General features: G+C 40.7%; 1 protein-coding gene across 3 annotated transcripts in view; it reads left to right on the top strand.

The window, feature by feature from the left end:
• Positions 1 to 18,243, top strand: part of tbc1d32 (TBC1 domain family, member 32) — a 244,798-nt gene that overhangs the window by 159,319 nt on the left and 67,236 nt on the right. For all 3 annotated transcript variants that reach the window (XM_048596587.1, XM_048596588.1, XM_048596589.1), the window contains one exon: positions 3,035 to 3,112. In XM_048596587.1, the coding sequence (XP_048452544.1) occupies positions 3,035 to 3,112 (78 nt within the window). The remainder of the gene's footprint in view (positions 1 to 3,034; positions 3,113 to 18,243) is intronic.

Below are 18,243 nucleotides of genomic sequence, written 5' to 3'. Positions count from 1 at the left end.
TTCTGAAGAAGGGTCTAGGCCCGAAACGTCGGCCTTCCTGCTCCTCTGATGCTGCTTTGGCCTACTGTGTTCATCCAGCTCTACACCTTGTTATCTCGGACCTTAGTGAGCATTTCAGTTGCTTTCAAAAAGACTATGGAGTGCTGCCAGGACTCAGCAATCAATTGTAAATTTCCTGATTGTATAAAGCTTGGAGTGCAAAACAAAAGCAAAATACTTAGGATGATGAAAATCTCAAAGAAACGCAAAATGCTGGAGAAACTCCATTGGTCTGGCAGCACCTGTGGAAAAAGAAACGGATTTAATGTTTTACGCCCAGTGTGACTCTTCTTCAGGATTTGGACTCGTTAACTCTGTTTCTGTCTCCACAGATGCTGTCGGACCTGCTGAATTTCTCCAAAATTCTGTTTAAGCTATCTTTACAATTCAGCAACTTGGGAAAACTCTAGCTCTCGCATTCCCCATAAGCCTCTCCAGCTGAAGTCCTCAACTTCATGTCATGCCAAATGTGGACTGATTCCCATTGCTTTGTCATCTTTCTTGCTGCCCAGTATACAATAATTTCTCGTTTCAGGAGTCAGTGCTGAATTATGATTTACTTTTGATAATCTAGCCAGAAAAAAAGTAGGACTATCCCTCTGGACTGGCACCAAGGTCTTATTCACATTGTGGTCAAGCTTAACAGCTACATCTTCCTGTCCATCATTATCCCCATAACATTATCTGACAAAGATTTCCATCAGTGCGCTAACGGTGTGGACGTCTGTCAAAATTACATATGTACTGGAGATTTAGGGCAGTGAGGGACCTAATTCTGAAGGAACCTGCAATTACTGTCCCATCCTAGATTACATACCACCACCACCAGAGCACAAAGAAGATTTCCTCTGAAATTTATGAATCTAGGTTTTCTAATTATCCTTTTAGTTATCTTGACAGCTTTTCAATGAACTGAAGAAGTCAACTGCATGGTCGTGCTCATAACTATTTGCAAAGTTACATATTCAGTGCTTGAGAAACTTCTGCAAAAGTACGGTACTTGGGCAAGCCTAAACTATAACTAATAAGTCAAACACATTGTACAATGTGTGTTAAAGTACAAGTGCTTGTCCAAAATTGGCAATCCTAGTGAAACTACAAGGATGGCTGATGGAAAAATTGATTCAACAAGAAATGTTTTTCTGAAGTTTGAGCCAAAACACATTGGAGCAAAATCAGGCTTATGCTCCATGTAACCTAGCAGTGCTCAGCTACGAGTGGATAAGACATTGAAAAGGATATTCCATTTCTAAGAACTTTAATATGAAGGATTTGAATTTCAATTAGAACTGACAGTGATTTATAAAACAATTTGTAACCTCCATTTGAATTAAGAATAAAAATCAATTTGAATGAGACAACGGATTTCAATTTGAACTTGGAAAATAGAATGAATTGGAGAAAAATAATTTAAATTAAGAACTTTGATCCATTAGTATAGGTTGGGAATTGAGTACAATATTTTCCTAAGTTGTTAACTTATGTGAATTATCTTTACCAAACATCTGCAGCATTGTTAAAAAAACTGAAATGCAAAGATATTTTCTGCCAGTGTGTCTAGAATGAGTCTACGAAATAAAGTTACCTGTTGACTACTGACGGGTTTCACTTTTTTTTATTTTGCAAAATAAGTCGTGTTCTGATGAGGCAAGCAGTTAAAAATCAAACATCTGGGAGAAGCTTTTGCTTCTGAGTAAGAAGACTGAGAGTTCAAGTCTCACTCCAGAAACTTGAGTATGAATATCTGGTTGAAACCCCAATGCAGTACAAAGGAGGCTTTGCACTATCCAGGTGCTGTCTTTCAGATGAGACATCAAACAGAGGCCCAACCTGCCACTGTAGGTGCAGATACAAGATCCTGAGGCAGTATTTCATAGAACAGAAGGGTAGTTATCCCCAGTGTCCTGGTCAATGTTGGTCCTTCAATGAACGTCACTAAAACTAGATTATCTGACCGTCATTACATTGATATTTGTAGCAGCTTGCTGTGTTTTAAGATGTCTAATGGTCGTGAGATTAGTGACGAAATGCTGAACCCATGAGACGTGTCAAATTTGGAATGAGACATTAATCCAAGGCCATGTTTCCCTCCTTAAAGTGGCTGTAACAGATCACATGACACTACCTAGAATAACAGTTGGTCTCTGTCTTGGTCAATACTTTTCCTTCAATCAATGTTATAAAAATAGATTACTCAGTAAGAATTAAATTGTTGCAATTTTGCTGTAAGGTAATTGACAAGTTTTCCCTGTCACAGTAGAGACTACAGTCTAAAGTACTTAATTGGCTGTGAAGTGCTTACGATGTTCTGAGACTGTGAAAGTCAGTATGTAAAAGATTTATTTTTGGGCCTTGATTTTGGATCTGTTTTATTTCTTGTTAACGTGGAAATCCTAACTACTTCTGAGTAAAGAAGGGATAAAATGATTAGAAAATAAGAGCCCAACAAAAGTCCAAACCATTTGATACCAGTTCATCAAAGTTTTAACTCAGTATGTGCAAAGATAGCTCCTGAATGCCACTCCTCAATACCATTCCCTCCATGGTCACTGTGCAGAAAACACCTTAGCTTTAAGACTTCAGTACTACTAATGCATAACTAATTCTACAGATTTTTGATTTAAAGTACACTACCTCCAAATAGCAAAATGGAATTCTTAAAATAATTCTCTGCATTTAATTACATTTTAATTCTTTTTCTTTCCTCATTGTTTTCATTTTTTTATAAACTTTAATTTGCTCTGGTTCTGTTGAGTAATTTTCTGGCACTACTCTAACTGACTAAATACCATTGTCCAGCTGACCCAAAAATGGCAAAAACCCTAGTCATCCTTTTTCTTTTCCAATATTAAATTAATTAAATCTCACTATACAAAAATTTCTTATATTTCACACAGAAGAAATATTCTGGTATTTAAGTTAGAGTTTTTTTTTCATGAATAGCAAACATTGTTTTGTTGTCCAGGAATATCTTATCTATTTCTTCAAATTTTAGTACTTGTAGAATTGCTGGAAAAGGTTGTGGGGCATCTCTCTGATAATCCATCAGACTGTTTCTTCACACCATATGAAGGTGAGTTATTTTCATTTGATATCCAGGAGATTAAATGCAGCATTACCCGAAAGTGACACTTTTGCTTTAGAAGAATACGTGGAAATTAAAATGCTAATTGTGCTGATGTGGATTTTTTTTTCCAACACAAACTTATTACAGAATGTTAGAGTTTCTTTTTTTTTTCCAGAATTCTGTTTAGGCTTAGTAATAAGGCATGAGCAAATTTTTAAAACACATTTCAAAAATGCTTTTCATAATGTGATTGAAATCACAGCTCATAAGTTGATGGTTTAGGTAATTGATCATCAGATAATTAAAACATGCTTCACTCTGAAGAGTCTGATTATGGAAAGCCTTCTAAACAATCTATTTCATCCCAGTTGATCTTATTATAAATCATTGAATTAATATTGAAGTAGTTGCACTTTTAGAAAATGGAGCACCCGGAGTGTCTCTGCGCAGTAATTGTTGACAAAGCATTATTTTTGAATACTCAGTATTTTTCTGCAAAGGAGGTTAGGTTATAGCAAATACAAACTAGGGTAATTTTCTATTAGAGTTTGTGAACGTGGCACTTGTACCCTTGGTTGATCAGAATATAAAAAGTTATAAAATGGTTTGAATTTTGAAACGATTGATCGAATCAACAGTTAACAGCATATTTTAAATTAAATATTTATTTTTACTTGCCCTATGCGATTATCATGACTTGCTGAGACAACTGAGTAAACCGGTGAGAGATTACTCATGATTTCCTCAATGCTTGCGTGATGTATTTATTTTATTGGAGAAGTGGTCAAATATTATCAGCATGTTTTCAAGAAGAACAATACAAAATTATTATGTTTGTCATTGAGGAAATATTCTCCCAAGATTGTGAGGTAATCTGTTCAGACCAACTGATAAGACCTATCATATAGGATTAATAGTTGAGATCAACAAGTTAATAGCGTTCAGAGGATACAATAGAGAGGACACAAAGGCTGACCTGTCTTCTGTAATTCCACCTAAAGTGGAATGGTGTTGAATAAAGCAAACTCTTGTGGCATACTAAAGTTTCATTAAACCCAAATTATAGACACAAGCAGTTGGAGGTCAAAGAATAAAGGGAAAGGCTGAGGTGATCTCTCTTTCCATGGAATCACCACCAGCTTAACCTGCACAATTCTTGTGCTGTGTCTGCAAGTCTGAGACATAGTTACCATGTGAGCTTGTCTTCCTTTGAAAGTCATTGACTTCTCTTATACGTGTTAACATTGGGACTGGTGATGCAGTACGAGACATAACCTAACTGTTTTGGTTACATTTCAAGATGAACATTAAGCTACAGGAATTTGCACGAATAACACTTGGTTTGAGGGGAGAAAAATCAGTTGCAAACACTATTGCCCACAAATTTAGCCTCTCCTTTGGCACCTATATCTTTGACCCTTCTCTAACCCAAATTCCTCATTCTCTTTTTTGTGAGAATTTACCCCCCTTGCTTTTCTCCAGCTTGTATATGTTCAGTCTCTGTCCTTTGACTAAAATTTCTAAAATCCTTACCAAGCTCCCAGCTTCCTCTTCTCTGTTCTGCTATGTGCATTGTAACAATGACTACTTCAAAAGTACTTCTGTGGTTGTGAAGCATTTGGGTCAATTGGTGATTGTGAAAGAAACTTTGTAACTGTAAGTAAATTTGTCATTTTTGTCATCTCAACTCTCTACTTTGACTATTGATGCACTCATCTCAATCGTTTCTCAATTCGGCTGTTAACCGGAAGGTTGGTGGCTCATAAACACCCATGGGGTGGCACGGTGGCTCAGTCGTTAGAACTGCTGCCTCACAGCACCAGGGACCCACATTCGATTCCATCCTTGGGCAACTGTGTGGAGTTTTCTGATTCTCCCCGTGTCTGCGTGGGTTTCCTCCGGGTGCTCTGGTTTCCTCCCACAGTCCAAAGATGCGCAGGCTAGGTGGATTGGCCATGCTAAATTGCCCGTAGTGTTAAGGGATGTATAGATTAGGTGAGCTGTATGGAGATGGGTCTGGGTGGGATGCTCTGAGGGTTGGTGTTGACTTGTTGGGCTGAAGGGCCTGTTTCCACACTGTAGGGATTATATGATTCTATGGTAATTAATCTCCCTGTAGCTGTCATTGCAAACTCAAATCTAGGAGCAAAAAGGTTCAGCAAAAATAGTTGATTGCCAGATCTGCCTTAATCACCTCAAAGGATGTTGATGGTCTCTGCTTTCAACCAAAGCCCTCCATGAACATTGTGTTGTTTCGGAAGAAGACAATTATTTTAAGCTCCATCATTAATTAGGGATGTGAAGAGTTCATCTATCTTTTAAAATAGAGACTACTCTTTCAGAATGGAGACACTAATCCCTCCATCTCCTCCAACTTTATAACTTCTACCCTCAAAACTGTAATATGCATAAACTCCCTTCAGCACACAATGGATTTGTTTTCAAGATGCATCTCCGTGTCTCTGAGAAGCTAAACCATGCAGATCGACAGGGTCCGGATGCTGTTGAGTTAAACTTGTGTTGGCAGCATGGGCATTACATCTGGTCAACGGGGGTATCCATTGAATGCTGTTCCACAACCACGCAAACGATAGGATCTTTGCCTTCTGCTGGCAAGCAGCTTTCTGACATTCATTGTTAAAAACTCACAGATGAAAAGTGGTCACTTGGACAAAAATTCAAAGGCAGCTGGTGCACTGCAAAAAGTGTAATACAAGAAGGATCAGTGCCATTATGAGAAGTCAGAGGGAAGAATATTAGAGAGAAGAAACAGAAATTAACATTTTCAATATGGACAAAACTGTATATGGTCTTACAGAATGACCTCAAAAAGCTTTGGCCCTAGGATGCTATACCTTAGATTGCACAATCTTGCAATGGGCAATGGGAGCATCTTGGTTTGGCAATCACATTCAGGTTGTGTAGGCTGATCATTTATAATAAGGGGTTGGCTCAGTTTTGGGTGGGCACATGATGCAGTCATTCTGAGAGATAATTACAAAGCCACTGTCATTCGCCCAGGGTTACCCTAGTAATCTGGAGAAAAGATCTGTGGACTGCTGGGTCACATTCCAAACTCCTTTGACAGCTGGTATTCATGAACATGAACATGGCAGCAGTCTGTGTTTGAAATGGCAACAACCTGGGCTTGTGCACAGTAAGTGTGAACCTCCACTCCAATACAGAATTTGGGCGGCTTTTGCAGTGAAAGCTGAAACATCAGGCTCTGCATTATATATTAAGGGAATTTGCCATCACATCTACAGTGGAAATGTTAGCCTTCACTCTGCAAAGTCCTGTGGTAAGTTGGTGTTGGAGCCATCTCTACTTCTTGACATTGACTGCAGGCTTTCTAGCAAGTCCGACAGTCCATGGAACATTTCATTTTACATACCCATTAACTTTCTTCTGTAGGCTGTGCTGTCAACGTGCTCATTTGAGTATTCTGCTGCAGAACCAGCGTGTGATTTCACACTGAGAGAAGCTGGCCCTGTGCTCCTCTTGTCCCTGCCCTAGCTACTTTTCGCTGATGCTATGGGTATTGCTGACTCGGCCAGCATTTATTGCCCATCTTATACCTAGTTTCTCCCTGCACAGAGACCTGAGCTAATGACTGTACCTGTAAGAGAAATAGTGATATTTTGTCAACACTGTCTTTCTCATTTCCACTTGTTGCTCTTCATTGCCTGGTCAGGTACTAGTTCTTGGATACCTGAAAGGAGAAGAGCACAGGTGTTATGCAATATGTTTGCTTGATATAGCTGTTATGATGAAATATTAGCTCCATCTCTATGATATAGGTGTGCAGCTAGTATAGCTAATATGTAAGGATGAGTTGAAATGTTCAATGTCTCGAGATTGTTGGTCACTAAGTAATTGATATGTGGAGCAATGAGCATTATACAAGGCTATTATTGGGGCTGCTATAAAATAGTATTTGATAACACATTTGTTGGCCTTGGTCATGAATGTAAGATCATTGAACTTTCTGTATTAGTGCTAAGATCCTTGGCATTATCCTCCATTGTCATCTGGACTCACTGATGTTGTAAAAATCTTGTTGACCTCTGCCTCAATCTCGAATAGATGACATCTCTGCTTCTCTCAGATTAGCCCCTGAAATATTGACTCAAGCTCTCTACTTTGTTGTGCTGCTATTGAGTATTCCACAAGTCAAAATCACTTTTTGAACAACCTCCAAATTCTACTCCAGGGTTAATGTACCTTTTATTTAAGAGATGGAGCCAGACCTTTCTTGGTTTTGGCTCTTGCAGGTCATTTTATATGTTTCTCATGGTTTAGCAGCACCTGCTCAGAGATCCTGCCACTCAACTCCGCACTTGTTGCTTTCTAAGTTAATTAATTGTAGCAGTCAGTGTTAAGAAGTTTAGGTGCTACCTGGATCAAAAGTGATGAGCATGTGTTATTTTCCATTATAATTTCCAAAACTGTTTTTAGGTCCCAATACAATTTTGTATCCTAGCAGTTGTGTGGATTAGTCATGATCATAATGAATGACAGGCCAGGTTTGAAGGGCCAAATGGCTTACTCCTGTTTTCTATACTTCTATTTATCACAATTATATTGCCTTATTTAAACCTCATTTTATCCTTAGGTGTGCAGTTTTGTCCTATAACCTAGGGAAGAATGCACTTGCTTTAAAAGGGAATGAAGGTAACTACAGGGTGTCCATTCATTTCTGGTTTAACACTCCAATACTTGTTTTCAGTTTCATTTATTTCTCCCAGGAAGGATTTGGTCTGACCTTGAGGGGATTTTTTTTAACCTCTTGAATGTGGAATTGATTTAAGGATTCCTTCCCCGGTTGCTGCTTGTCTATATTGGTAATATGAAAATCTGCTTTAAAATTATCTATTTTTTCTACAGTTGAGGCACTTTATTCCTCCTACTGGATATTCCTCACAGTTGTGTGGCCTGTTCCTGCCACACCAGAGACATTTCAAAATGGCGCTCATCACGTTTTTTTTTTTGCTGTCACTTGCGTGGCTTAGGCTTTTAAGCTTCTCCTTTGTGACTTACAAACCAAATTTTCCATGGAACGTCGTTTTTACCTTGAACAAGTATCTGATTTTATTTCCTAAGTTTACCTCCCTACTTTCTCCAGAGTTGAATCATCCCTAGCCTGCAAAAGTTCTGATAACAGCTCTGTACTCTTGATTGCAATTCACTTCAACCCTTCATTAACAAAATTCTCTGCCAGACAATAGACATAATTAATAAATTCATGCTTTCACCTAACCTTTGCTTTTATTGGTTAAACTTTGCTTATTCAATAAATTCCAACAAATGCTAAATTTTGAAATGAAACACTTGTAGTACCTCTTCATATGAAACTGTACTTCTATCAGTGCTCTATCTTGCTACTACATCTTTGCCAAAGTTTCCCACAGCATAAAGTAATGTATCTGTACTGAATTGGCCTTTCTTATAAAAACATTATGTACCTGGTGAACCCTTTCTTCCAGTTTTCTGGCCTGGTCCCCCTCAATTGCCTGGGATGTTTCTAGGAGTGGTAGACCTGTTTCCATGCTGCTTTTGAGCCCTGGAACTATTTCTGTGCTCGCCTGAGTCTGCCATGCTGCTGGTAGCTCTAGATCTTTGCTCACTGCACTCTGGTGACTGTGACTCTTCTCCAATTTGCCACTGGTGCTCCCACACTGTTCCTGACATCTTGCAGAAACTTCAAAAAATAGTTTCAGGCTTTCCTTAATATCCTTAACCTTGTGGTTCTCTTCAACTGCTGGCTTTCTCCATTCTTTTTGCCTTTTTCTGTTGTAGAGTTCTGTTTTGTATTCCAGACTGGGACTATTTGGTCTCCCAAAAGAATACTACTTGAGTCAATCGTCTTGTTAATGCAAAACTCTATGCACAGTTAGATTTTTGCAGACATTCACTTCACACAGAGTCAAAACTTCTGTACTGCCTCATGTGACTCTAAGATCAACATTACGTAATTATCACTATCATCATGAATGCTTCTAATGTTAGCCCTGTTAGTCTACAGTGCAGACCTGGCAATAGTTGGGACATCAGTCAGTTCAAATTATTTTTGTTTCAACTCAAAGCAAGCAGGAAAAATGTTCAATTTCCATAGTCAACACTTCATTAACTCCTGTTTCAATTCATTCATTTTAATCACAGGCTTTGAAATCCACAGGGAATAAGGTAACCTTTTTGATGCTGAGGACAATATTGAGGCTTCTTTATTTTTGTGTGTGTTGATTGGTTTTAAGGTCAATTTGATGCTAGGCAGGAAGTGACACTCCTAGGCTGGGATTTAATGGAGCCCGCTGGAAGAGGGATTTTGGTAGCAAGCTGAGAGAATTGTCCATTTCCAATTCTCAAGGTTGAGAAAACTTAGCAGTGACATTGGGGTGATGAGTCAGAAGGGACCAAAATAAAATCGCACCCACTGATGGCCTATGTCAGTTGAGTTCATTAATGAGCAGCTTAAATGTCCCATTGGCTGCTCTTCTTCAGGAAGCTATCCCAACATGGTCCCTGATATTTTACTGGCTCTCCCTGTGTGCCACCCAGCCCAATAAAATTTTCTACAGTGAATTAGACCTTTGATCTTTGTTCTTTCAATTAAATCATGGTTAGTCTATCTTTCAACTTCAGTTATCCACTTTTGTTTAATTTCCCTTGAAACCCTTATTTGACAAATGCATGTATGTTTTCGAATTTATTTAATTTCAGCAGGTTTTGTGAGAGAACAGGTCTATTCTTATTCACCCCTAAAGGATTAGTTATAATTTAAGTTTATGAAGCCCTGTTTTGGACTCCCCATCAGAAGATAGTTTCTGTCTTTCCACGCTATCAAATTCAGTAAATCATCTTAAACACTTCAATTGGATCATTTGTTAAATGAAGCGATTACAGACTATGTCCTAAATCAAAAAGTTTTGATCTCCGACCAGATATAAGCTGTCCAATCCTGTCACGTCCAGTTGGGAATAGTGGATTAAGAAAAAACACAAGAGAAAGAGATTCCACAAATATCCTCATCTTCAGTGATGGGGAAGGCCAACACATAGTGCAAAAGACAAAACTGAATCATGTACAACCATCTTCATCCAGGAATGATGAATGGATCATCTATCTTGGCCTCCTCCTGAGGTTCCCAGCATCTCAAATAGCCAGCTTCAGTAAATTCAATTTACTCTCTGTCATATCAAGAAATGGCTGAAGACACCAGAAACTGCAAAGGCTATGAGTCCTAAAAAAAAATTCTATTAATAGTTTTGGTTGCTGTCCCTTTTTATTGTGTTTTGATCTACCGTTGTATCCCCTATCTAACGTTGTTCTCTACTGCATGAGCAATCTTACAACTGTCATAAGACGCCTTTTTCTATCTCAATGGAACCTCTGTATTTTGTGCTCCAAAGCGAGCGATGTGCCCTATCTAAATTGTTACAGTTCAGCTACAACACTAGCATCTACCCAAAACTATGGGAAATTGCCTCATTGTGTTTGTCTACGATAAGCAGAACATATTTAGCGTGGCCATTTTGAAACACTCAAAGGGTGCCTTATCTGAGTTTTTATGTCACTCATCGGTGTTTTGGAAACCTCCATGTAGCGAAATCACAGCCGCTAGATCTAACGAAGGGGGATCTAGGGATATCTCAGGGCCCAGGGCAATTCACCAAGCTTAGATGTTCTAACAGACACCACAGTGCAATGGGAAATTTTGAGTCTGGCGGACAGATCTGTTTAGTTTGCCAAGGTCAAGAACATCATTTGATATGCATTTGTGCATAGTAAAACCACTACGAATCCATCACAATTTTGTTGAAACTTAATCAACTAAACTAACTTACCCGTCACCTTTAAACGTACCTCATTGGTGCCCACCACACCTTGGCACCAGAGGTGGGTGAGGGACATCCTCAGCTTGGGCTGGGTGGCATTATATCATTTTCTGAATTGCTGAATATTTGAAGAAGCTCCAGTGTCAGGGAAGTGGTCAGCCTAATCTTGGGCAAAGGAATTGTATCTCTGTGTGCCCAAAAAACGTATAAGACTGCTGTTACTTCCAAACCGATTGCCTTGCGCTCCCATAACAAATCCGAAGAACGGGGGTACAGTTCCATATGTCAGGCTTTCAATTTGTCTTCTCAAGTGATCATAGTTCTTAGACTTCTTAGCCCTCTCCAAGGACTTCTGGTCATCTTCGAAGTGAACCGCCACGTCCATTGCAGCGAAATTTCCGTCCTCCTTGAAGATGAGATCTGATATCCAAAGGTCTCCATTGTTATCCTTGATCTGAGGTTCCACGTAGGTTGTATATCCATATCTGTCGACAAACTGGTGGAACTTCTCTGCAGTCTTGTTATGGTGCTTGATTCTGGCATTCTTCACCAGGGAACAAATTCCAGAAATATGGGATAGTGACTCCCGTGGAGCACCGCATCTCTGGCATTCTTTTGATAAGTATGGTCTGCCTATAGTTAGCCTTGTTCGGGTTGGATAAAGGTTGCATCTTAGCAGAACATTGTTGATGAACCTCAATGATCTAATGTGAAATGATGTCTTCATCCATGAGTTCGACACAATATCATTCTTATAATACTATAATACCCCGTCCTTGATTTTTTTCAGGTTTGAGCAATTGGCTAGGTCCCAGTCACGCCAAGCCTTGTAGTCAATAGTGTCTGCATGTTTTTGGATTGGTGGATCCCAGGGTGTCTCGAGTTCTGCTAATGAGTTCTTGTGAGCTTTCGTACTGAGTTGATAGCTTTCGACTTCCTTGAGGACTATAAGGTGTCTCAGTCCTTAAGTATGCCCAGTTTTATCTCCCTACTAGTACTGGAAAGAGGCCCCGATCACTAGATCCTTAGATTGTTCAAGCGACTGTCTATTGTGGATTATGATGTAGACTTCTGATTTTGTGGATTATGGTAGCTGAAATTTGGACTTCTAACTTGGGCATGCAAGAACAGAGTGCAAAAAATAATGGAGTTAAAGTACAAAGTGGATTTTGAGTCTGCCTGCTGGTATGTTTTAAGTTAGGGGCTAAAGCCTGACCCTCCCTCCACTTTCCTGCCTGCTCCCCTGACTTGCCTTCCATTTCATTTTGGTAAGGAAGGCATCAGGCAACATCTCATTTATGTCCGCACGTCAGGCCCCACCAATACCCCAGATTCAATTTTGACTTCTGGCCCCACATCTCCATTTGGATGGGATTTGCCTGTAATGCTAGCGATAGTTGCTGCTCAAACATGCTGCTGTTGCTCACTTTCTGGTGCCACACTTTTGAAGGGATGTTAATCTAAGAGAGGATGCAGAAGAGCTTAACAAAAATGTGATCATGAAAACACGGAGTTGTAAAGTCCAGTTCTGAATTTGTATTTTCCTTCCTCTACACCGAGTACTGTCTTGTGCTTAATAATGTCCTTATTGACCAAAAGAAATATTTCAATATATCTGGTAACATTTGAGACCAAAAGACTGGCACTGAGTAGACAGCATGATATTCAAGATGATGGGTGAAAAATGTTTGCACATGCTCTGGTTACTGATGTCAAATGTTAGACAGACCATAGACGTGTTTGCTTCTTATCAGTACTTCACAAAAACCTCAAAATGAGCTGACGGCCATGAGGATGGATATGGAGAAATTTTGAGGTCTTGGGCCTGTCACACAACTTAAAATGTGAAGAATCTCAAACGAATTAAAAGAATTTGTTGTTACACCATCAAAGCTATATCCGAGATAACTGACAATCAATGGAAATCTTTATTACTAATATATGCCAAGAAGTCCTCGGACATTGCACTCTTATCAAACCAGTACATTTTTTGTTAATATTCAGTGATCAGGTGCTCTTAGCTTAAGTACTCCTTGTGTTCTTACTCCAAGACTAAATCATGACTATGTTTTGTGAATAAATGCTGGCCCAGCCGGCAATGTTCACATCCCATGAAAATTTTTTTAAAAATCCTGCTTCAGGTGTCCTCGTTTTTCAAGGACCGCAACTTCCCCTTCACAGTAGTCAGAAACGCCCTTGACCGCATCTCTTGTGTTTCCCGCAACTCATCCCTCACACCCCCCCGCACAATAACAACAACAACAGAATCCCCCTCGTCCTCGCGTGCCACCCCACCAACCTCCGGATCCAATGCATCATCCTCTGCCACTTCCGCCACCTGCAATCTGACCCAATCACCAAGGACATTTTTCCCTCCCCACCCTTATCTGCCTTCCGGAGGGACCTCTCTCTCCATGACTCCCTTGTCCGCTCCACAGTCCCCACTAGCCCACCACACCCCCAGCACTGTTCCCTGCAACTGCAGGAAGTGCTACACCTGCCCCTACACCTCCCCCCTCACCCCCATCCCAGGCCCCAAGAAAACCTTCCACATTAAACAGATGTTCACCTGCACATCTGCTAATGTGGTATATTGTATCCGCTGTTCCCAATGTAGAGGAGGACACATCGGGGAAACCAAGTGGAGAATTGGAGACCGCTTTGTGGAACACCTATGCTCAGTTCGTGACAAACGACCGCACCTCCCAGTCACAAACCACTTCAACTCCCCCTCCCACTCCTTGGACAACACGTCCAACCTGGGCCTCCTCCAGTGCCACAACAATGCCACCCGAAGGTCGCAGGAACAGCACCTCATATTTCGCTTGGGAACGCTGCAGCCCAGTGGCATCAATGTGGATTTCACAAGCTTCAAAATCTCCCTGCCCCCAATCTCATCCCAAAACCAGCCCAGCTCGTCCCCGCCTCCTTGACCTGTCCATCTTTTCTCCCACCTATCCACTTCTCCCACCTCAACCCCCACCCCTACCTCCGACCTACCAGCCTCATCCCCGCCTCCTTGACCTGTCCGTCATCCCTTGACTGACCAACCCCCGTCCTAACTCCCCACCTACACTCACCTTTACTGGCTCCATCCCCTCCTCCTTGACCTGTCCGTCTCTTTCCACCTATTTGCCCGTTTATCCATCTTCCATCCACCTCCCCTCCTTCTCTCTTTATTTCAGAATCCCCTTCCCCTCCCCCCACATCTGAAGAAGGGTCCAGACCCAAAATGTCAGCTTTCCTGCTCCTCTGATGCAGCTTGGCCTACTGTGTTCATCCAGCTCTACACCTTGTTATCTCTGCTTCAGGTGTGTTATTTTGATTTTCAAGATGTCATTGAAGTTTTGCCTTAGTAAGTTTCTAGTTCTAAAATAGTAGCCCACCATTGCTTTAGGTTTTACTGGGATTTTAACAAGTAATGAATACTCAAGTCACTTGGAATGCATCAGTTGGTATATATTTAATCACAAATTTCTATTATCCATCCTAATTCTGTTTCCAAGTGCTTTTAGATGTGTTAGCTCAGTCTTTGGTAAATTACATGCATGGGTTTTGAGTTTTGTGATATCAGACTTCATGTTACTGAAGTATGGGCAACATATGGATGCCATTTAAGGGCCCTGTAGCAACATAATCACCGCTTTAAATGACCTTGAGAACAAATATAAGTGCCATTAAAACACGGTCATACCAAATGTAAAGGATAATCTCTTATCAACCAAAATGGGCAGGACATGTCATTAGAATGCTGAACTCAAGACTTTCTAGCTCCTGTTAGCTGAGTGTTCTTTTTGTTCATGGCTTTCGAACTATTTTGTCTTCTTTGGAATCTCCCTCTCCCGCTCAGCCATTGCAGCCTCGGTCTCTTACTAATACGCTCACTTGATTAATATGTTACTTTCCAAAACAAAGCAGCCCTTTGATTGGCACCAATTCCACCACTTTCAATATTCAGTCCGTTCACCATCAAACACAGTGGCAGCAGTATGTACCTTTTTATAAGATGTGCTGCTATTCATTCCAAACTTGGAAGCTCTGCCACCCAGAAATACAAAGACAATAGATGCATGGGGTCACCACCACAGCCTCCAATCCACACTTGATAAGACCATAAGACCATAAGATCATAAGCTGTAGGAGTATAATTAAGCAGCTCAGTCCATTGAGTCAGCTCCACCATTCGATCATAGCTGATTATGTTTCTTAACCCCATTCTTCTACCTTCTCCCTGTAACCTTTGTTCCCCTTACTAATCAAGAACCTATCCATCTCTGTCTTAAACACATTCAATAACTTGGCCTCCACAGGATTCCAAGGCACCAATTTTCATAGATTCACCACCCTCTGGCTAAAGAAATTCCTCCTCATCTCGGTTCTAAAGGGCCATCCCTTTATTCTGAGACTGTGCCCTCAGGTCTTAGTCTCTCCTTCTAGTGGAAACATCATCTCCATATTCACTCTTGGTATTCTGTAAGTTTCAATGAGATCTCCCACCCTCATAAACTCTTGAGTGCAGACCCAGAGTCCTTGACCAGTCATCAAATGACATGCCCTTCATTTCCAGGATAATTCTTGAGAACCTCGTCTGGATCCACTCCAACACCAGCACATCCTTCCTTTGATGCAGGGCCCAAAACTGCTCACAATATTCCAAGTGATGGTCTGTCCAGAGCCTTATACAGCTTCAGCAGTACATCTTTACTCTTGTGTTCTAACCCTCTCAAAATGAATGCGAGCATTGCATTTGCTTTTCTAACTGCCAACTGAACCTACATGTTAACCTGAAGAAACTCCTGCGCTAGGACTCCCAAGTCCCTTTGTGCTTCAGATTTCTGACGTATTTCCCCATTTAGAAAATAGCCTACGCCTCTATATCTACCAAGGTATAAAACGTCACCTTTTCCCATATTGTATTCCATCTGTCATTTCTCTGCCCACTCTCCTAGCCTGTCCAAGTCCTACTGCAATTTTCCCACCACCTCAACATATCTTTTGTGTCATCTGCAAACTCAGCAACAACGCTCTCGTTTCCTTCGTACAGATCATTAATGTATAACATGAATAATTGTAGTCCCAACACTGACCCATGCAGAACTTCACTAGTCACTGGCTGCCATGCTGGAAAAATACACCTTTATCCCCATTTTCTACCTTCTGCCAGTCAGCTAATCATCTATCACGCCAGTACCTTGCCCAAACACCATGGGCTCTTACCTTATTTGGTCACCTACAGTGCAGCACCTTGTCAAAGGGCTTCTGGAAATCCAACTAAACCATGTCCACTGGCTCTCCTTTATCTAAATTGCTCATTACCTCTTCAAAGAATTCTACAAATTTGTCAGGCATGACCTTGACAAAGTTATGCTTGACCCAGTCCTAATTTACCATTCACTTTCAGATACTCCACAATCTCATCATTAATAATGGGCTTTAAAATATTACCAATAACCGAGGTCAGGCAAACTGGCACTTAATTTCTGTCCTCTGCCTCACTCCCTTCTTAAACAGCAGCGTTACATTAGCTGATTTCTAGTCCTCTGTGACCTTTCCAGGCTCTAGTGATTCCTGAAAGATTACCACCAATCCCTGCACAATCTCCTCGGCTATCTCCTTCAGATTTCTGGGGTGTAGTCCTTCTTCTCTTTAGTGATGGCCACTGCACTCACCCCTGCCCCCCTGACTCTCTTGAAGTTCTGGTATGCTACTTGTGTCTTGCACTGTGAATACTGATGCAAAATACCTATTCAGTTCGTCCACCATTTCTTTTTTTCCCCATTACTACTTCTCTAGCTTATTTTCCAGCAATCCAATGTACACTTTTGCCTCTCTCTTCCCTTTTTAACTCCCTAAAAAGAAAACTCTTGCAATCTTCTTTTATGTTACTAATAAGCTTGCTCTTATATTTCATCTTCTATTCCCTTGTTGCTTTTTTAATTGCCCTCTGCAGGTTTTTAAAGGCTTCCCAATTCTCTAGTTTCCCACTAATATTCGCCACATAGTGTGCTTTATTTCTCTTGTTTTCACAATTTCCCTGATTCTCCTTGTCAGCCATGGTTGCCCCATCCTCCCCTTAGTATGTTTTTTTTTAACCTGGAATAAATTTCTGTTGTCCCTCCCAAATTACCCACAGAATCTCCTGCCATTGTTGTTCCACTGTCTTCCCTGCTAGGCCCCCCCTTCTAATCAACCAGCCTGACTTGAAATTAAATCAGCGTTTCTCCATCGTCCTTGGTTGAAATTGTGGAACTGTTTCCTAACGGCATTCTGTTCCTACCACTGAAGGATGGTTGCAATTCAAGAAGGCAACTGCTCCAGGGCAATTAGCCAGCAACGCATACATCCCATGAACTAATCTAAAAAAATGTAGCATCCCCAAAATGTTCACTGGTTTAGTTAACACCTACAACCTTTGAGGCTCTGATATGTGCCTGATCAGTAAAGTCATAGCAATGGTTAGACTATTCCTAATATTGCTATCTGTCAGGTCAGTAAAACATGCTAGGTTCTTCCTGTCAGAGTACGCTACACATGGACCATGGGCAAGGAGACCAAGCTTATGACTGATGTCATGTGATGCAGCCAATATGACTTCCTGCCAAAGATTAGGTGCCATGGTTTGAGGACCATCTTACTCCCATGATGCATTTTATTTGGCGAATGATGAGCCAGCCATCTCCAACAATCCTGGCCCTAAAGTAGAATATGAAAAGCCAATAAAATAGGTATAGAAAACATACGTATACATCCTGTGAAAGCATTGGGTTTGGAATAGAGTATGTTTAAATTTTTTGTTCATCTTGTTTTAATTTAATTAAGTCTATAATGTGCACTGAATAGTGCTTTGTCATGGAGGTTAAAGTCATTTGGGAAGCTGTATAGTGCTACATTATTCAGCCAGATGATTGATATTGCATTGATAAGCTAAACAAGTGATAGGACACCTCTTATTAGACATTCCCTCAGGTTTGTGAACAACTTGTTTCCGCTCTGGTTCAATGGATTCTAAGATGGCTGATAAATCCTATGCAAAACCTGCAGACTCTGCCACATACGAGGCAAATGATGCTTGGGGGGTTGGCTAGATGAGCTGTTGGCCTGTTAGTCCACTCTGATGCCTCAACTTTGCCTCCACATGTTCCCAATGACATTTCTCAATGTATTTTGTCTCTTCCTGAATGAACCTTCTCCATTTTGCTGGTCACAAGCTAGGGACTCCTCTGAGTCTGTAAGGATTTTTCACATCTTTAGGGCATCTTTGAGGAGATCTCTAAAGCATTTCTTCAAAGAATCCTACAACAA

This window comes from Rhincodon typus, chromosome 5, assembly GCF_021869965.1.
Source record: "Rhincodon typus isolate 14 chromosome 5, sRhiTyp1.1, whole genome shotgun sequence".
In the NCBI taxonomy this organism is placed as follows: domain Eukaryota; kingdom Metazoa; phylum Chordata; class Chondrichthyes; order Orectolobiformes; family Rhincodontidae; genus Rhincodon; species Rhincodon typus.
This window is presented reverse-complemented; position numbering and strand designations above follow the sequence as displayed.